This window comes from Alternaria incomplexa (assembly GCF_024043165.1).
Source record: "Alternaria incomplexa strain BMP 0042 chromosome Unknown scaffold_9, whole genome shotgun sequence".
Taxonomy (NCBI): domain Eukaryota; kingdom Fungi; phylum Ascomycota; class Dothideomycetes; order Pleosporales; family Pleosporaceae; genus Alternaria; species Alternaria incomplexa.
Window position 1 is genome coordinate 172,673 of NW_026249858.1, and position 12,912 is coordinate 185,584.

Below are 12,912 nucleotides of genomic sequence, written 5' to 3' on the forward strand. Positions count from 1 at the left end.
AAATTTTCTCAATATTCCTGTTTTAAATTGATATTCAGACACAAATTTGACTATTCCTATTCTTCATACTTGGTGTAGCCTTTCAATCTTTCCTGGACGCCTCCTTCTTTTCAAGTCCACGAGTCTATCAATCTGTTTTGCGATCCTTCTCTTTGCACCTCCAACTGTTCTTCGATCCGTCGTGTAGTGGCTCTGACTGCGTGCCGCCTCGAGTCCTGGGACCAGGAATTTTGCAATCGGACTTGTAGGCTACGCTCTCGTTCCGAAAGTGAATGCCATGGAATAGCCAACGGAAGCCGCGAGCAGCCGCGCAGCAATAATCCCAAGGATTCAATACCTCCACCAAAGCTTCATTGGGTCCACACTCGTACCTTTGTTGAGGGAACTTCGGAAGCCGATCGATCTTGTAGGGCCTCCATGGGAACGCCCAGTAATGCAGGACAGCAAAGACCAAAGTCTCGGTGCATGTAAGCAGACAGGTAATTCCGACATGAAGATCCAGTTCAGCAATGAAGCGCGTAGGTCGCAGTGCTCTGTATTGAATGAGCAGCGAGATGAGCCATGTTTGCCAGTAAGTAAAGAAGACGATGAGCTTGACACAAACCATCTTGAAGACGGGTCTGTTGGGTGCGAGATCTTCTTTGAGCTGCTCGTAGATCTGATGTAGGCAATACATCGCGACAAGAACAGAGAGTGCATCAAAGATGGCCGTCCATAGCGAAGCGTAGCGTACGTTATGACTTCCTTTGCAGAATTGACCGAGGGATGACGTGATGACGGCTACGGTTGTTACGATGGTACGAAGAACGACGTATTGGAATATCCCGATGTAATTGATCTGCGGATGATCAGTAACCTCTCAAAGAATACAGGCTAGGCCATCACTTACATTGAACCAGGTAATGCCGCTCCTCGGCCTCCTCAGCAACCCTTTGTGCTCGCCGCCGGTCAGCTTCTGGAACCAATTCAACGGCCAACCCCAATTCTTCGGTTCGACGTGGCGAAAGTAGTCTTTCTGCTCATGGAGATCAGGTGCAATATAATGACACATGAGCGTGAAGAAGCTCGCGACTGCATAAGCGGAGTAGCATTCGCGGACAAGCTCACAGTAGACAGCCCTTCTGTAGAACACATAAGAGAGCAATGTGGTCCACGCGTAGACCGGAATGACGAAGAGAATACGTATAACGTGTTTTTGTTCGTGTGGGTGTCGGTAGTGCAGTGTGTGTTGCATAATGTGGAAGACGGAAACCCCAATCGCCAATGACGCCAAAGTGCAGCAGACATTTAGAGTCAGCAGGTGGAAGGTAATGTCTTTATGGCCAAAGGGCAAAGCCAGTTCGGCGATGAGGTCGCTCGTGAGCTGATCGCCTGGACACCGGGCGGCCATTGTCGTCACTTGTGCGAATTGAGTGAGGAAATCAGTATGCGAATGCATAGGGAAACCCCCTACCATGCGTAGGAAGGTCGGTGCCGGAGGAGCGATGGAATGAAGAGGCTACAGCAAACCGTAGCCGTCGTTCTTGCCTGCTGCAACCTCGAGCAGCGGCCTGACATAGGGAAGGAGGACCTGGCCAAGAACATTTGTTGCAGAGCACCTGGCACGGTTCTTCGACTTTCGATATTTCTTACACAAAGATCACATCCCTTCGGGTAACTCATCCTCTCCAAACATCTGCCCCTCTCCCTCTATATCCACCCCTCCCCCGCCCTCTGTAGCCACTACCGCCTCTGCCACCTCTGTAGTCAGGGCGCTCTTCACCAACTTCGACAACCCTGTCATCGTCGTCAAAACTGTATTTGTACTTCATCTCTGTCTTGATGCCCCGCCCCTTCCTCGTCTGGCCAGGTGCCCAGTCTCTGCTTGTCTCGGCGTCCAGTTCCTTTAGCCTCAGATCGGAAATAGCATCCGAAACGGGGAGATAGAAGAGTTGGGGCTTCGCTTCTGTGGAGCTGAACAGATCGTGGAGTGTTTTGAATGAAGCTTCAGTATTTTGTCGGGGATCTTTCGATGAGGCTGTTGGGAGCGATGGTGCTGGTGCTTGTTGTATAAATGGCATTCGTGCGTCTGCGCTTGCGCGTGGGCCTCGTGGTGCGTTTGCAGGAGCGCCTGAACCGACTTCCTGGAATACAGCTACAACAGAGCCATCACTGGACTCTGGATATACGACTTCAAACCTTTTGGGGTTGTGTGAGCGTTTGTTTGCACGAGCGTCCTTCTCGGCAGCTGCAGCGTCCTCTTCCTCTTTGATCCAATCCTTCACGTGCTCATCCGGGACGAAGTCGACCCAGAGCTCTTTCCTGTTACCTTCTGGTGGCCAGATGGAGCCGTGTAAAGATGCTCGCACTCGTGATGCAGCAGTCTTAGTGCTAAACAGTACAAGCGCATGCGACTTGAGTACGTCCAGGAAAAGGGTTTCCACAATTGTGGGGTCCGGTGAGGTGGATGGCGGCGAGGCAAGAGAGATTAGGTGTGCTCGTAGTGGCTCCAGACGCAGAGGGCGCATGAAATTGCGGATGTACAATGCAGATGTCACAGGGTGGAGCGCGGGTACCGTGGGTCTGTCATCAGTCAAGGCTTCCTGGGGTGTGTCGTCTGCGTTGGATTTCATGAGGTCTTTGTACCGAGAGGCCTTTTCCTTTTTCTCGCGTCTTGTGTCGGTCTCCACAACTAGCGGATCCTCCCCGGCTGGTATAGAGCGAGTGTCGTTTGTTTCGTTCGGATTGCCATTTGCTAAAGGTGCGGTCTCTTCCTCCGATCTTCTTTGCTCCATAACGGTGTCCTCGTCTTCCTGCAGGTGAACGCCAGGCGCCGGTTCCTGGCTGGGCCTGTGCTTCTTTGCCTTGATTTCCTGGTCCGCCATCTCGGGGGTGTCACTCCTCCTCTTTCTCTTCTTCGAGTCTGTTTCTACTTCTTCCGTGTTGAGCCTCGATGTTTCCGTCGTCGAGGGCTCTGGAACGGTAAGCAATTCCGGCTTCTCAACGGATTGTTGCTCATTGGACACAGGTGAAGCTGTCTTCGCGTCCATGCTCGTGTCTTGCAAATCTTCGGGGAGTCCAGACGTTGGCTGCGCCAACCGCAGAGCTTCAGCAGCCGGTCCTGGAGCATCTGGCAGCTCGCCCTCTGCGACTTCGACTTTCTTTACGTCTCCAACTTCCGCATCTGTAGGCTCCGTCACGGTTGGGCCAACCACATCGTCGGGATCTGCGGGCGGTGCATTGAAGACTCCCGCCGGTTGTATTGAGCCGGGCTCCTCCGCGTTGGTGGTGTTCTCGGCAGGCCGCTCTATTGCTTTAATCTCGTCTGGTGGAGGAATCTCGCTGTCAATGTGCGAAATTGTCTCGGGGAGGGAATCGGTAGTCGCTGCGGGTACGGGTAGAGGCTCTGGCTCGGCTTCGCGTGTAGGCTGCTCTGCTTCTAGACTCGGGTCAGCATCTAGCGGCGGCGATGTACTCATAGTGCGCATACCTCCAGCCTCAGAGAGCGCTGGTCCAGGGACATGCTCTTTGGTGGCAGTGTCGTCGCCAACTTCGGTATTCACCTGCTCTACCGCATCCGGCGGCGCGTCTGCGCTTTCGGTACCCTCATCTGGCGCACTGGGAGTCTCGGCAGCGAGGTCGGCCTCCTGAAGCTTCTCGATAATTTGCGCCTTTCGTGTCAAGCCGGTGCTGGGTATACTCCGGTCCTTCAACACCTGCCGCAGTTGCGCGACTGTCTGTTTGCTGTAATCTGTCATGGCCGGGTGCTGTGCTCAATTGTAATAAAAATAACGGAAATAGAATCGCATAGATTTGCTGAACATATGCGCCTGTACAAGCGGCCAAAAGAATGATAAGTAAGGGAGAATGAGAAGGTGCGACAAGGCTGAGGAACCGCAAACGTCACGCCTCGAGGAGGTTCGCGCGCGTTGGAGGCGTGTGCTAGTGGCTTGGCAGATACACGTCCCGCAAGCCACCTGGGCGCGTGTGGGGAGGGCTGCATTAACCGAGCGATCATGGCATTCTGTCCCTTCCTTCGAACGCTCCGTCTACGTAGACATCGCATTCGAGGTGGTGAGCGCGCTGACTATCTACCCAGGTATCCGAAATGCTGACTGCCAAGTCTTTTCGTGTCATCACCATGAAAGGGTGGTTAACCTTTGAAGAGTTGAATACTGCTTCAGGGAAAATACGATGCGGTAAAGCATGCAAACATGTGCACGGTCAGCTTCGAGGGTCATGAGGCTGATAATTTGGTTTGCGCATGTTCGTCATGAAGCCGTGCAAAATCAAAACACATGATACCAGTTGGAAGACGTTTATCGGAAGATAAAGCTTAGCGCCATCCGCATCACTTCATGTTCTTTCAAGTTTCCTGTTCCTGAATGGGAAAACTCTAAACTGCTTCACATCGTCATCTACCATAGCGTACCATAAGCGCTAGAGTGTACTCATTTGAGTAAGCTCTCACGCATACCTGAAAGTGGCCGCATGGGTTTGTGGTTACATCGTAATAGGGGTATTTCAAATCCGAAAATATCAAGTCTCGAGTGATAGTGATCACACAAGTATCATCCCATTTTATAGCATCATTGTGTACGGTTGTATAACAAAACGCTCAGACAGATGAGTTGAGTCAAGTAGCCCGCATCGCACAGGTTCCGGTATTCGGGAGCTTCGTAGCCGCGCGATGTAAGAGTTCTTCTGGAAGGGATTGGAGCGGACCGGAAGCGCTGGTGCCGACGATCGTTGATGTTCTTGTGCCGAGCGATTACTTGTAGCTAGCCTGATTACAAGTGGGTTCATTAAAAACCGAAACGGGGCGAACGGAAACCTAATTGATGGCTAGCGCAGAGAACAGGAGTGGTGATGTACATCTCACCGAATGAGCATGGGAATGCTAGCAGTCGATCTCAATGTCCAGAGCGCCCAATCGCTCCGGATGCTACGGTCAGGCTCGGAAGCAAGGCGCTGACAGAGCTATGAGTTATTGTTGTGATGCAAAGCACCATGTTAGTCTACCTGGGTATGACGACGATCCCAAACCAAGAGCGCATCTTTGTATATAACGGGCCTATGCCACCGTAAGACCACTCCCTACTCAACCATCCACCTAAACCATCAGCTACACCATGGCACGCTTCTTCTTCCAAATACTGCTTGCTGCCGCGAGCCTCGTCGCTGGCCAAAGCACAACGTGCCCAAATGAGGTTGCCATCTACAACCAGCAAGATCGCACTATGAGTGCGACCAGCAGTAAGTGTGAAGTCTCTGAACAGTAAGGAAATATTGTACTGACACATGCTGCAGACTGGTTCCTTGTTCCGGTGCCCAAGGATGCTGTCATGAAGGCCCTCAAGGAGTCGTTCTCGAGCTTGGTCAACCTAGGCGGACTAAATCTGCTATCTCTTCCCGAAGAGCTGAAATTTCCAGAGGGCATGCACCCGGTCATCGTCAACGCCGGAGCCAACACCGATATCCGCCAGGGCGGCCTCCAGCTTGCTACAGGATTGATGGTCGCCAGCTCTATGATCCCCTATGTCGGCGTCGGTAGCTCCAAGACACCACTCAATGCGCCCCTCGTGTCGTACCTTGCCGGTGTGGACGAAGTAACCCAGGGTTACGTTGCCGGCCTTGTTCCATCTCTAGTTGGTAAGTAACTGACGCAAACTCAGTCCAGCCTGTGGGTTGTAGCTAACGCGCAATCCTTTAGCTACTATAGGCGGTATTCAAACCAGAATCGGCGCATTTCTACCACTCAATGCACCATTCCAATCATACAGGGATGGATCTTTCGGCATCAACTCGAAGTGGGCACAGGCACCCAACCCTGTCAGCGGTCCTGGCCTATACTCCGAGGCGTTCGATCTCAAGTTCGTCAGCGAACCCAACCAAGCAGCACCCAAATACTCCCTCGACATGTGGAAAAGCATGGTCAACCAGCCCTTCTTGCTCGGCAGCGTGGGAAGCCTCCTTTCACCCAAGTGCCAGCGCAACGTCTACTTCTTTAACAACGCCACCGCCCAGCCAACTTACCGCTCGGGCAACGTAACTCTTGGTCCTTCGGCAGGTGCCGATGTCTTCTCTGCTACCTTGCAAAAGGCCAGTCCAGACGGTTCCGGATTCTACCAGGGAGTTTATGGCTTCACTGGCTGTGGGCAGGCTGTTGGATATGGCGCTGTTGTTCCGCTAGGCGAGGACTGCGAGGCTGCTGCTCAGGCCATTAAGAACACCCCTGGAGCTTTGTAAGAATACTTAACGATCTAGTTGGATAGGTAGATGATAACTACGTGTCGAGTAATACCCGTAATGTCAGCAATGTACACAGAATTTCTCAATTCCAGGTTTTATGTTTCTTACGTGCTATAGATGTAATGAAGAGCTGGCGGAAGGACGCTGCACGTCTTTGCTGCAAGTCGTTACGTCATTGTTGTCGCGTCACCGAAAATGGGGCGTTCACGGTGCGCACGCGTCTTTCCTCGACTGTTACACATTGTCTTCGTGCGAGCGATACTTGTTGAAAATCTGTCAGCCGGAGATTTATCCGAACTGAGGTCTGGGAATAACACCTCGAGAAGGCCGAGCAATGAATGTACCCGTGGACTATACCGTTCGAGGTTAGCGCAGCTCATTAGTACGCAAAATCTACGTCATATCGACCGGAGATACCCAGCGATAGTAGATTTTTGTGGCATCTGTCATTGCTTAGTGTTACTGATGTTCTATCAGTTCCTCGCTCTATTGTTGCTGACGGCTTTAGCATCATAAAGGCGTCCGGCACTTGCCACGTTTCCGGCAATCTTTCTCATTCTTCGAGCCACGGAGCTGCACCTAGAATAGGGATCGTAGTTTATATTTAAGCATCCCAGAATAAACCGTTGAGAAAGGCGACAAGATATGAACTACTGGAATCATGGATTCTAAAGACGAACGATCATCAGACACGAATCCCACTTCGACATCAAACACCGACGTAGATCTTGAGAGTGGAAGGCGATCAAGACCAAGACAGCGGAGCGAGTCAACATCCGATTCATCGTCGGAGTATGAGGAAGAGAAGGATGCCGACCATGACGGCCACCGTCCATCCGGAAGAGAACTTCAAGAAAGCATTTCGCGATCACGCAGCAGACGCAGTCTACCAAGAGACAGAAGAGCGACAGCCACGGCAAGTGGTATGAATCAGCCTTTGAGCCGGACAATATCTAGACGCGACACCGCACTTTCACGAATACGTACACGACCGAATGTTGCGCCATTTTCCCATCCTCTGGCGCACCAGCAGACCACTGCAGATGTGCTAGTAGATTTTGAGGGCGACGACGATCCTTATCGCCCGATGAACTGGCCCACAAAGAAGAAGATCACAACGACCATGATGTATGGCCTCACGACTATGAGCGCGACATGGGCTTCTTCTGCATATTCTGCAGGTACGCGACAGATAGCAGCCGAGTTCGACGTAGGAAACCAGGTCGCGGTGTTGGGCACTACGCTCTTCCTGTTCGGATTTGGACTTGGTCCGCTTCTCTGGGCTCCCCTCTCCGAAGTCTACGGGAGACGTTTGGCAGTTTTAACGCCCATGTTCATTGCAATCTGCTTTAGCTTCGGTAGTGCCGTAGCAAAGGACTTCCAGACACTGATGATCACAAGGTTTTTCGGTGCCTTCTTTGCTAGCGCACCAGTCACGAATACCGGTGGTGTGTTGGGCGATCTGTATAGTCCGGCATGGAGGGCCTTAGCCATGGCAGGTTACGCTATGGCGGTCGTTGGCGGCCCTTGTCTAGGGCCAATTGTCTCCGCAGCTTTTGTCGCCAATCCATCACTTGGCTGGCGGTGGACCGAATACTTCACTGGTATACTTCAGGCTACCATCCTGTTCATCGACATAATTTTCATCGACGAATGCTACCCACCGAAACTCCTCGTCTACAAAGCACGTCGCCTGCGACACGAAACCGGCAACTGGGCCCTTCACACCAAGTTCGAGGAGTGGGATGTCAGCATCAAAGAATTGTCTAAGAAGTTCCTGCTCCGGCCGTTGCAGCTTCTGATGACACCTATCTGTTTTCTTGTCGCACTCTACGCTAGCTTCTGCTACGGAATTCTATACATGATGCTGGGAGGTAAGAGATATCGCTATACGAAGTGCATGTGAGACACGTACTGACACGTTCAGGCATTCCCATAATTTTTGGCGAAATGAGGGGATGGCCAGCAGTAAGCGCAACGCTGCCTTTCCTGGGTATCTTGGTTGGCGCAATCATCGGCTGCAGCATTAACGCCTACAACCAACTTCTTTACAACAAAGTCTACCGTGCAGCTGGAAATCGTGCCGTTCCTGAAGCACGTCTGCCACCAATGATGCTCGGCTCTGTACTCTTCTCCGCCGGTCAGTTCATCATGGGCTGGACAGCGGACCCTCAATACCATTGGATTGCTCCCGTCATTGGGCTGGTGTTGCTGGGAACTGGTTTCTTCACGATATTCCAAGCTGCCCTGAACTACCTGGTCGACACATTCACGTTGTATGCTGCGAGTGCAGTCGCAGCAAACACTTTTCTTCGAAGCGCCTTTGCGGGCGCTTTCCCATTGGTGGTGACGCCGCTGTATCACAACGTTGGAGTAGGTCCCGCGAGTAGTATCACTGGTGGATTCGCGGCACTGCTAATTCCAGTGCCTTTCGTGTTCTACATATACGGCAAGAGGATCAGGAGGGCAAGCAAGTGGAGTCGCGGGAGTGTTTTTGATTGAATCACCTTATACAAGAAAAAAATTGAACATGTCTGCAGACTACATTGACCCATAACCTTGCAAAGTAGGTGACCTAACGTCAACGTAGGCTCCAGGCTGTTCGGTTTTTCCCGAGGTTGGCGTGGAATAGTCAATGGATAGTTACAGTAACACCGTTGTGAGTTTTAGCTCATCCCGCAATTGATGAAAGCCGGTTTCCGTGCTTCATGTGTCTGATCGACTCAATACCCGACTCAAGCTGTCATCACGTTTCTGATCTCCGGAAACACATCCGCGAACCGAGCCGAGAAAGACTCGACGTACGCACCCCAAGACTCCTTGCAGCCGTCGCATAGCTTTATTCCACCAAACGAGAAAGAAGTATGTCCACCATGTGTCTCACGGTACTGACAGCCCTTACAAGTATCGTCGTTGCTCGCGTCGAGGAACTCGCGTAGGCCGTCGAACATGAGCTCATCACTTCTCGCCATTAAGTGGTTGTAGCGCTCGACGTCCTTGGCATCGCCATCCTGCATGTCGACGCGGTTCCAGAGCTTGAACTGTTGGCGTGCTTGTGTAATGACGGTGGTAGTCTCAGGCCGGCCGATCATCATTCCATCTTCGATGAACCGGTAGCGACGCATCACTAAAGAACTTTGTTAGTAACGGTACGTTACGGGGAATGGAAATATCAGCCTACTCATGTGTATAGGACCACCGAAAAATCTTAAGAAATTGATTATAACCATGTGTTCTCGCTTGCCCGCCCAAGCAACATCGAGAGCCCAGAGCAACTCACGGGACTGGTGGAAAGCCTTGATACGGATGTTGGTAGGTGCGTATGCGAACGTGGAGTTCTAAAAGTCTCAGGTCAGTCCGTGTCCATCGCATCACGTTTGATCAGATATCACTCACTGTCTCGCCCTCGGACCGGTGTTTGTAGAAGGCTACACTGTCGTAGAGAGTGGCGCCGAGTTCATCCAAAGCCTCGAACTGTTCTTCGGTATAGTGTACGTCATCGAGATCGTTACAGACCAGAGCTGCGCCCATGGTAAAGCGGATCAGAGCATCTGTGTCGCGCATGCGGAACCATTGTCGAGGCGACTTGGCAAGGGCGGTAACGTAACGTCTGAACAACAGGCCTTCACGGCGTTTGCTTGCTTTGTCTGCTGTAATGAGAAGGAAGCAGCGGAACTCGCGAGCCATGGCCGCACTGCATCTAGACAGGATGACATCAGTGTCAGTCTGTGAGATTCGAGAACGGGTCAGCTTACTGTTCAGTTGTGCCCTGAAAGAGTTCGTCGAGAAGAGCAGTGAGGTTGTAGCCCAGAAGATTGTCGCCAAGTGACACCTGTACCAAGTCGCCTTTGCACTCTGCGACGATACCGATGACAATGACACGCATGAAGGCCACATAGCGATTCCAATTGGTGTATTGAGGAATCACGCAGCGTGCGTACTCCCATGCGCATGCATATACTTCTTCCTTGATGCGCCGTGGATGGTCGAAGTCCTTGAGATCGTTGGCGATATCGGCGGGATAGTCTACGGATTGGAGGATGAGTACGCGTCTTGCATACTGGACATGAGGAGGGGAGATCTTACACCAGTTCTCTCGGATCGGCGGTACAGACTGCTCATTCGGCACAGCGAAGGATGGTTTGAAGAACGGCCTAATGAGTTTGAAGCCCTGATAAGATGTGAGTATAGTTGACATTGAATGTCGAGTGTCGAGCGGCGTTGAGTCAACCGTGCGGAAAAAACATACCGACAGAGTTTCGCGGTACTGCTTGCAAAGCCCCTCGAAGTAAGCATACAGCGTACTGAACAACACGATTTTGAACATGCTGTTCGGAACGCAGGGTAGAGAATCGCGTGCGAAGAGATTGATTCCGGCTGTGATTCCGGCTGTCGCAGAGAGTTCAAATACAAAACCCGTGGTGAGCAAGTTTAAAAACTTTCTTAGCGGCGCAAACGAAAGATTCTCCGGAAACCTTTCACTCATTTCACACCCGCACGGCGCGCGTTCAGCTCGTAGGATCCCTCGTTCCTGATAGGGGACAGTCGGCTCATCCTGCACATCGACCCTGACTGTATTGGCAATCACGCTAGAGTGGGGCTTGTGAGTGGGTGATGAGCTCTTTCCCGCATACGGTGAAACGGCGCAAACATACCTACACACCAGCAGCAGCGCATCATTGGCGAGACTGCCTGACAACATATCGATCGCGTTTGAAACAATAATGCCCAGAGTTGGGAGATGCAAGGAAATTACCGATAATGGAGACCCAGCACAGCGGCGTGGCTTTCTCGCCCTTGCACAATTGGGTAATTTCCTACCAGTCTTCCAACTACCTAAGTATACTAAGCCCTGTTCATATAATGGCAGCGAGATGGAAACACGCTGCACTTAGCCAGTGTGTGGACTCCGAATTTCCGTATTGGGTGTGATGAACATGTAACTCTTCGCCCGGGCGATGGCTATCGCGTTCGAGAACGGTGACTGTTGAGTACATGACGCCAGACCGAAATCCAATACGGTTCCGTCTTCCAAGCTCTTACTGCAGACTTTGGTAATCCCGCCGCCGTCTAAAAAAAACTTCGAATAAAATTGTGGAGTGTGTGATCGCCATTGTCCAGCAAGGAGCCTCACAAAGCAGATATATCGGAAGTATATGTACACCGTGAGGTCTACCATTCAAGCACTAGCAGTCTATGCTGGCTGGCCTTTCGTCATCGCGCCCGTAGTTCGGCCGATCAGAAAAGACTTGTTATACTTGAAATGCCACTCCTTCTCTCTTGACCATCGCCTTTCCACCACTTGCAAACCCGGTACCTTCACTCCTTATCTCCACAAGACCAGGCTTGGGCGCCTTTTCTTTCTCGCTGTCCTTTTTCTTCTTCTTGCCTTCCTTGGCGTCTGGAGCTGTCGTAAGATCCGCATCGCATACATAACAATGCACAGTCTCGGGCTCCGGTCCTTGATCATGTGCATCTCGCTGATGGCGATGTTCTGGCCGGAGAAACTTATCAACGCATGGTTTGCATAGGACGTGACCACAAGGTATAGCGAGCATGGCTTTCGTACTGTTTGAGAGCGCTTTTTGACAGCTGGGACACGTGCGAGCCGATTTCCCCGTCTCGGACGACTTTTCTTCGTGGAAGTTGACGCTCGTTAAGCTCTTCAGCGACAGGCTGTGCAGTTGGTCTGGGTGGCTTGACGGGCATACAGGCGTTTGCTTCGCCTTCTCTACGCTTTTGTGGTGTTGGTCGGGTGTCTCGCCGGGAACCCAAAAACTGGGGAGATGACCCTTGGCTGCTTTGCGCTCGGCGTCGAACGTGCGTTTTGCTTTGCTCTGCTCTTCTTGTGCGATGCGCTTGAGTTCCTCTTGGTCAATTTCGAACTTGCGTTTCGTGCCTCTGGCCTGTCCAGCCTTGGCATCCTGCTCTTCTTCGACCATGATCTTGCTGCCTTGCCTTCCAACGACTCGTGCTGATGCACCTGCTTTGACCGAAAGCCCCATCTGAACAGCTTCGAATTCCTCGACTGCCAGCAGCCGCGCTTCCTCCTCTTCTCGCAGCTTTTGGTCCTCGTCCTCCAACTTCTGGCGCTCGTTCAGCTTCTCTAGTCGCTTCATTTCCTTTCGTTGCGCCAGAAGATTGGTCATGGCGCACTCGCGACAGAACAGATCGCCTTGTGAACAGCACACTGGGTCTACTGAAGGAAGGAGACATAGTTGGCAGGAGCCAAAAGGTAGAAATGAGTCACGGGTCAGACGCGTAGCCTGTGAGCCCCATCGATCTTTGAGGGCATTCCGCTCGTATGACGTGAATATGGTCTTTGGAGGCGGCATGTTGCTAGGTTCAGCATTCAAGATTCGCAAATCGGGACGCGACTTTTCGTGATGGACTCAGCAGGTAGGTCAATCCGAGCAACAGTGCCAGGCGCAGCTATGGGATCCCGTGTCCAAGCTCTGAGGATGATGCACAAGACTCGCAAGTCCAAGCTTAGTCTTGTAAAGTGTCGAGCTCTTGCTGTGGTGATGGAAGAAGGCGTGTTGAAGCGGAAGAGCCATCCACTTGGCGCACGTGCAGGCCGCAATCGCGCTAGCAGTGTCGCCAAAATGCCGGTCCCTGGCAGTGACGTTGGTGGGCCGCGGCATCCAGCTATTGAGCGCGAAATCTTCACATGTCGCCCTC

General features: G+C 52.0%; 5 protein-coding genes across 5 annotated transcripts; 2 read left to right on the top strand and 3 right to left on the bottom strand.

Moving 5' to 3' along the window:
- Nucleotides 1–127: 127 nt before the first annotated feature.
- J4E90_006420 (uncharacterized protein) lies at nt 128–3,737 on the bottom strand (the record flags this gene model as incomplete). Its single annotated transcript, XM_051435965.1, has 4 exons — nt 128–658; nt 734–838; nt 890–1,071; nt 1,700–3,737. The coding sequence occupies 4 exons, from the start codon at nt 3,735–3,737 to the stop codon at nt 128–130; spliced, it is 2,856 nt and encodes a 951-aa protein (XP_051289759.1).
- A 1,374-nt stretch (nt 3,738–5,111) lies between these two features.
- On the top strand, nt 5,112–6,228 carry J4E90_006421 (uncharacterized protein; the record flags this gene model as incomplete). Its single annotated transcript, XM_051435966.1, has 3 exons — nt 5,112–5,235; nt 5,290–5,631; nt 5,693–6,228. The coding sequence occupies 3 exons, from the start codon at nt 5,112–5,114 to the stop codon at nt 6,226–6,228; spliced, it is 1,002 nt and encodes a 333-aa protein (XP_051289760.1).
- A 1,090-nt stretch (nt 6,229–7,318) lies between these two features.
- Nucleotides 7,319–8,733, top strand: J4E90_006422 (uncharacterized protein; the record flags this gene model as incomplete). The annotated part of the gene is made up of 2 exons (XM_051435967.1): nt 7,319–8,105; nt 8,159–8,733. The coding sequence occupies 2 exons, from the start codon at nt 7,319–7,321 to the stop codon at nt 8,731–8,733; spliced, it is 1,362 nt and encodes a 453-aa protein (XP_051289761.1).
- A 233-nt stretch (nt 8,734–8,966) lies between these two features.
- Nucleotides 8,967–10,558, bottom strand: J4E90_006423 (uncharacterized protein; the record flags this gene model as incomplete). The annotated part of the gene is made up of 5 exons (XM_051435968.1): nt 8,967–9,358; nt 9,413–9,569; nt 9,628–9,931; nt 9,987–10,402; nt 10,481–10,558. 5 exons carry the CDS (start codon nt 10,556–10,558, stop codon nt 8,967–8,969), a joined length of 1,347 nt encoding a protein of 448 aa, XP_051289762.1.
- A 925-nt stretch (nt 10,559–11,483) lies between these two features.
- J4E90_006424 (uncharacterized protein) lies at nt 11,484–12,566 on the bottom strand (the record flags this gene model as incomplete). Its single annotated transcript, XM_051435969.1, has 1 exon — nt 11,484–12,566. The coding sequence occupies one exon, from the start codon at nt 12,564–12,566 to the stop codon at nt 11,484–11,486; it is 1,083 nt and encodes a 360-aa protein (XP_051289763.1).
- Between the last annotated feature and the right edge of the window lie 346 nt (nt 12,567–12,912).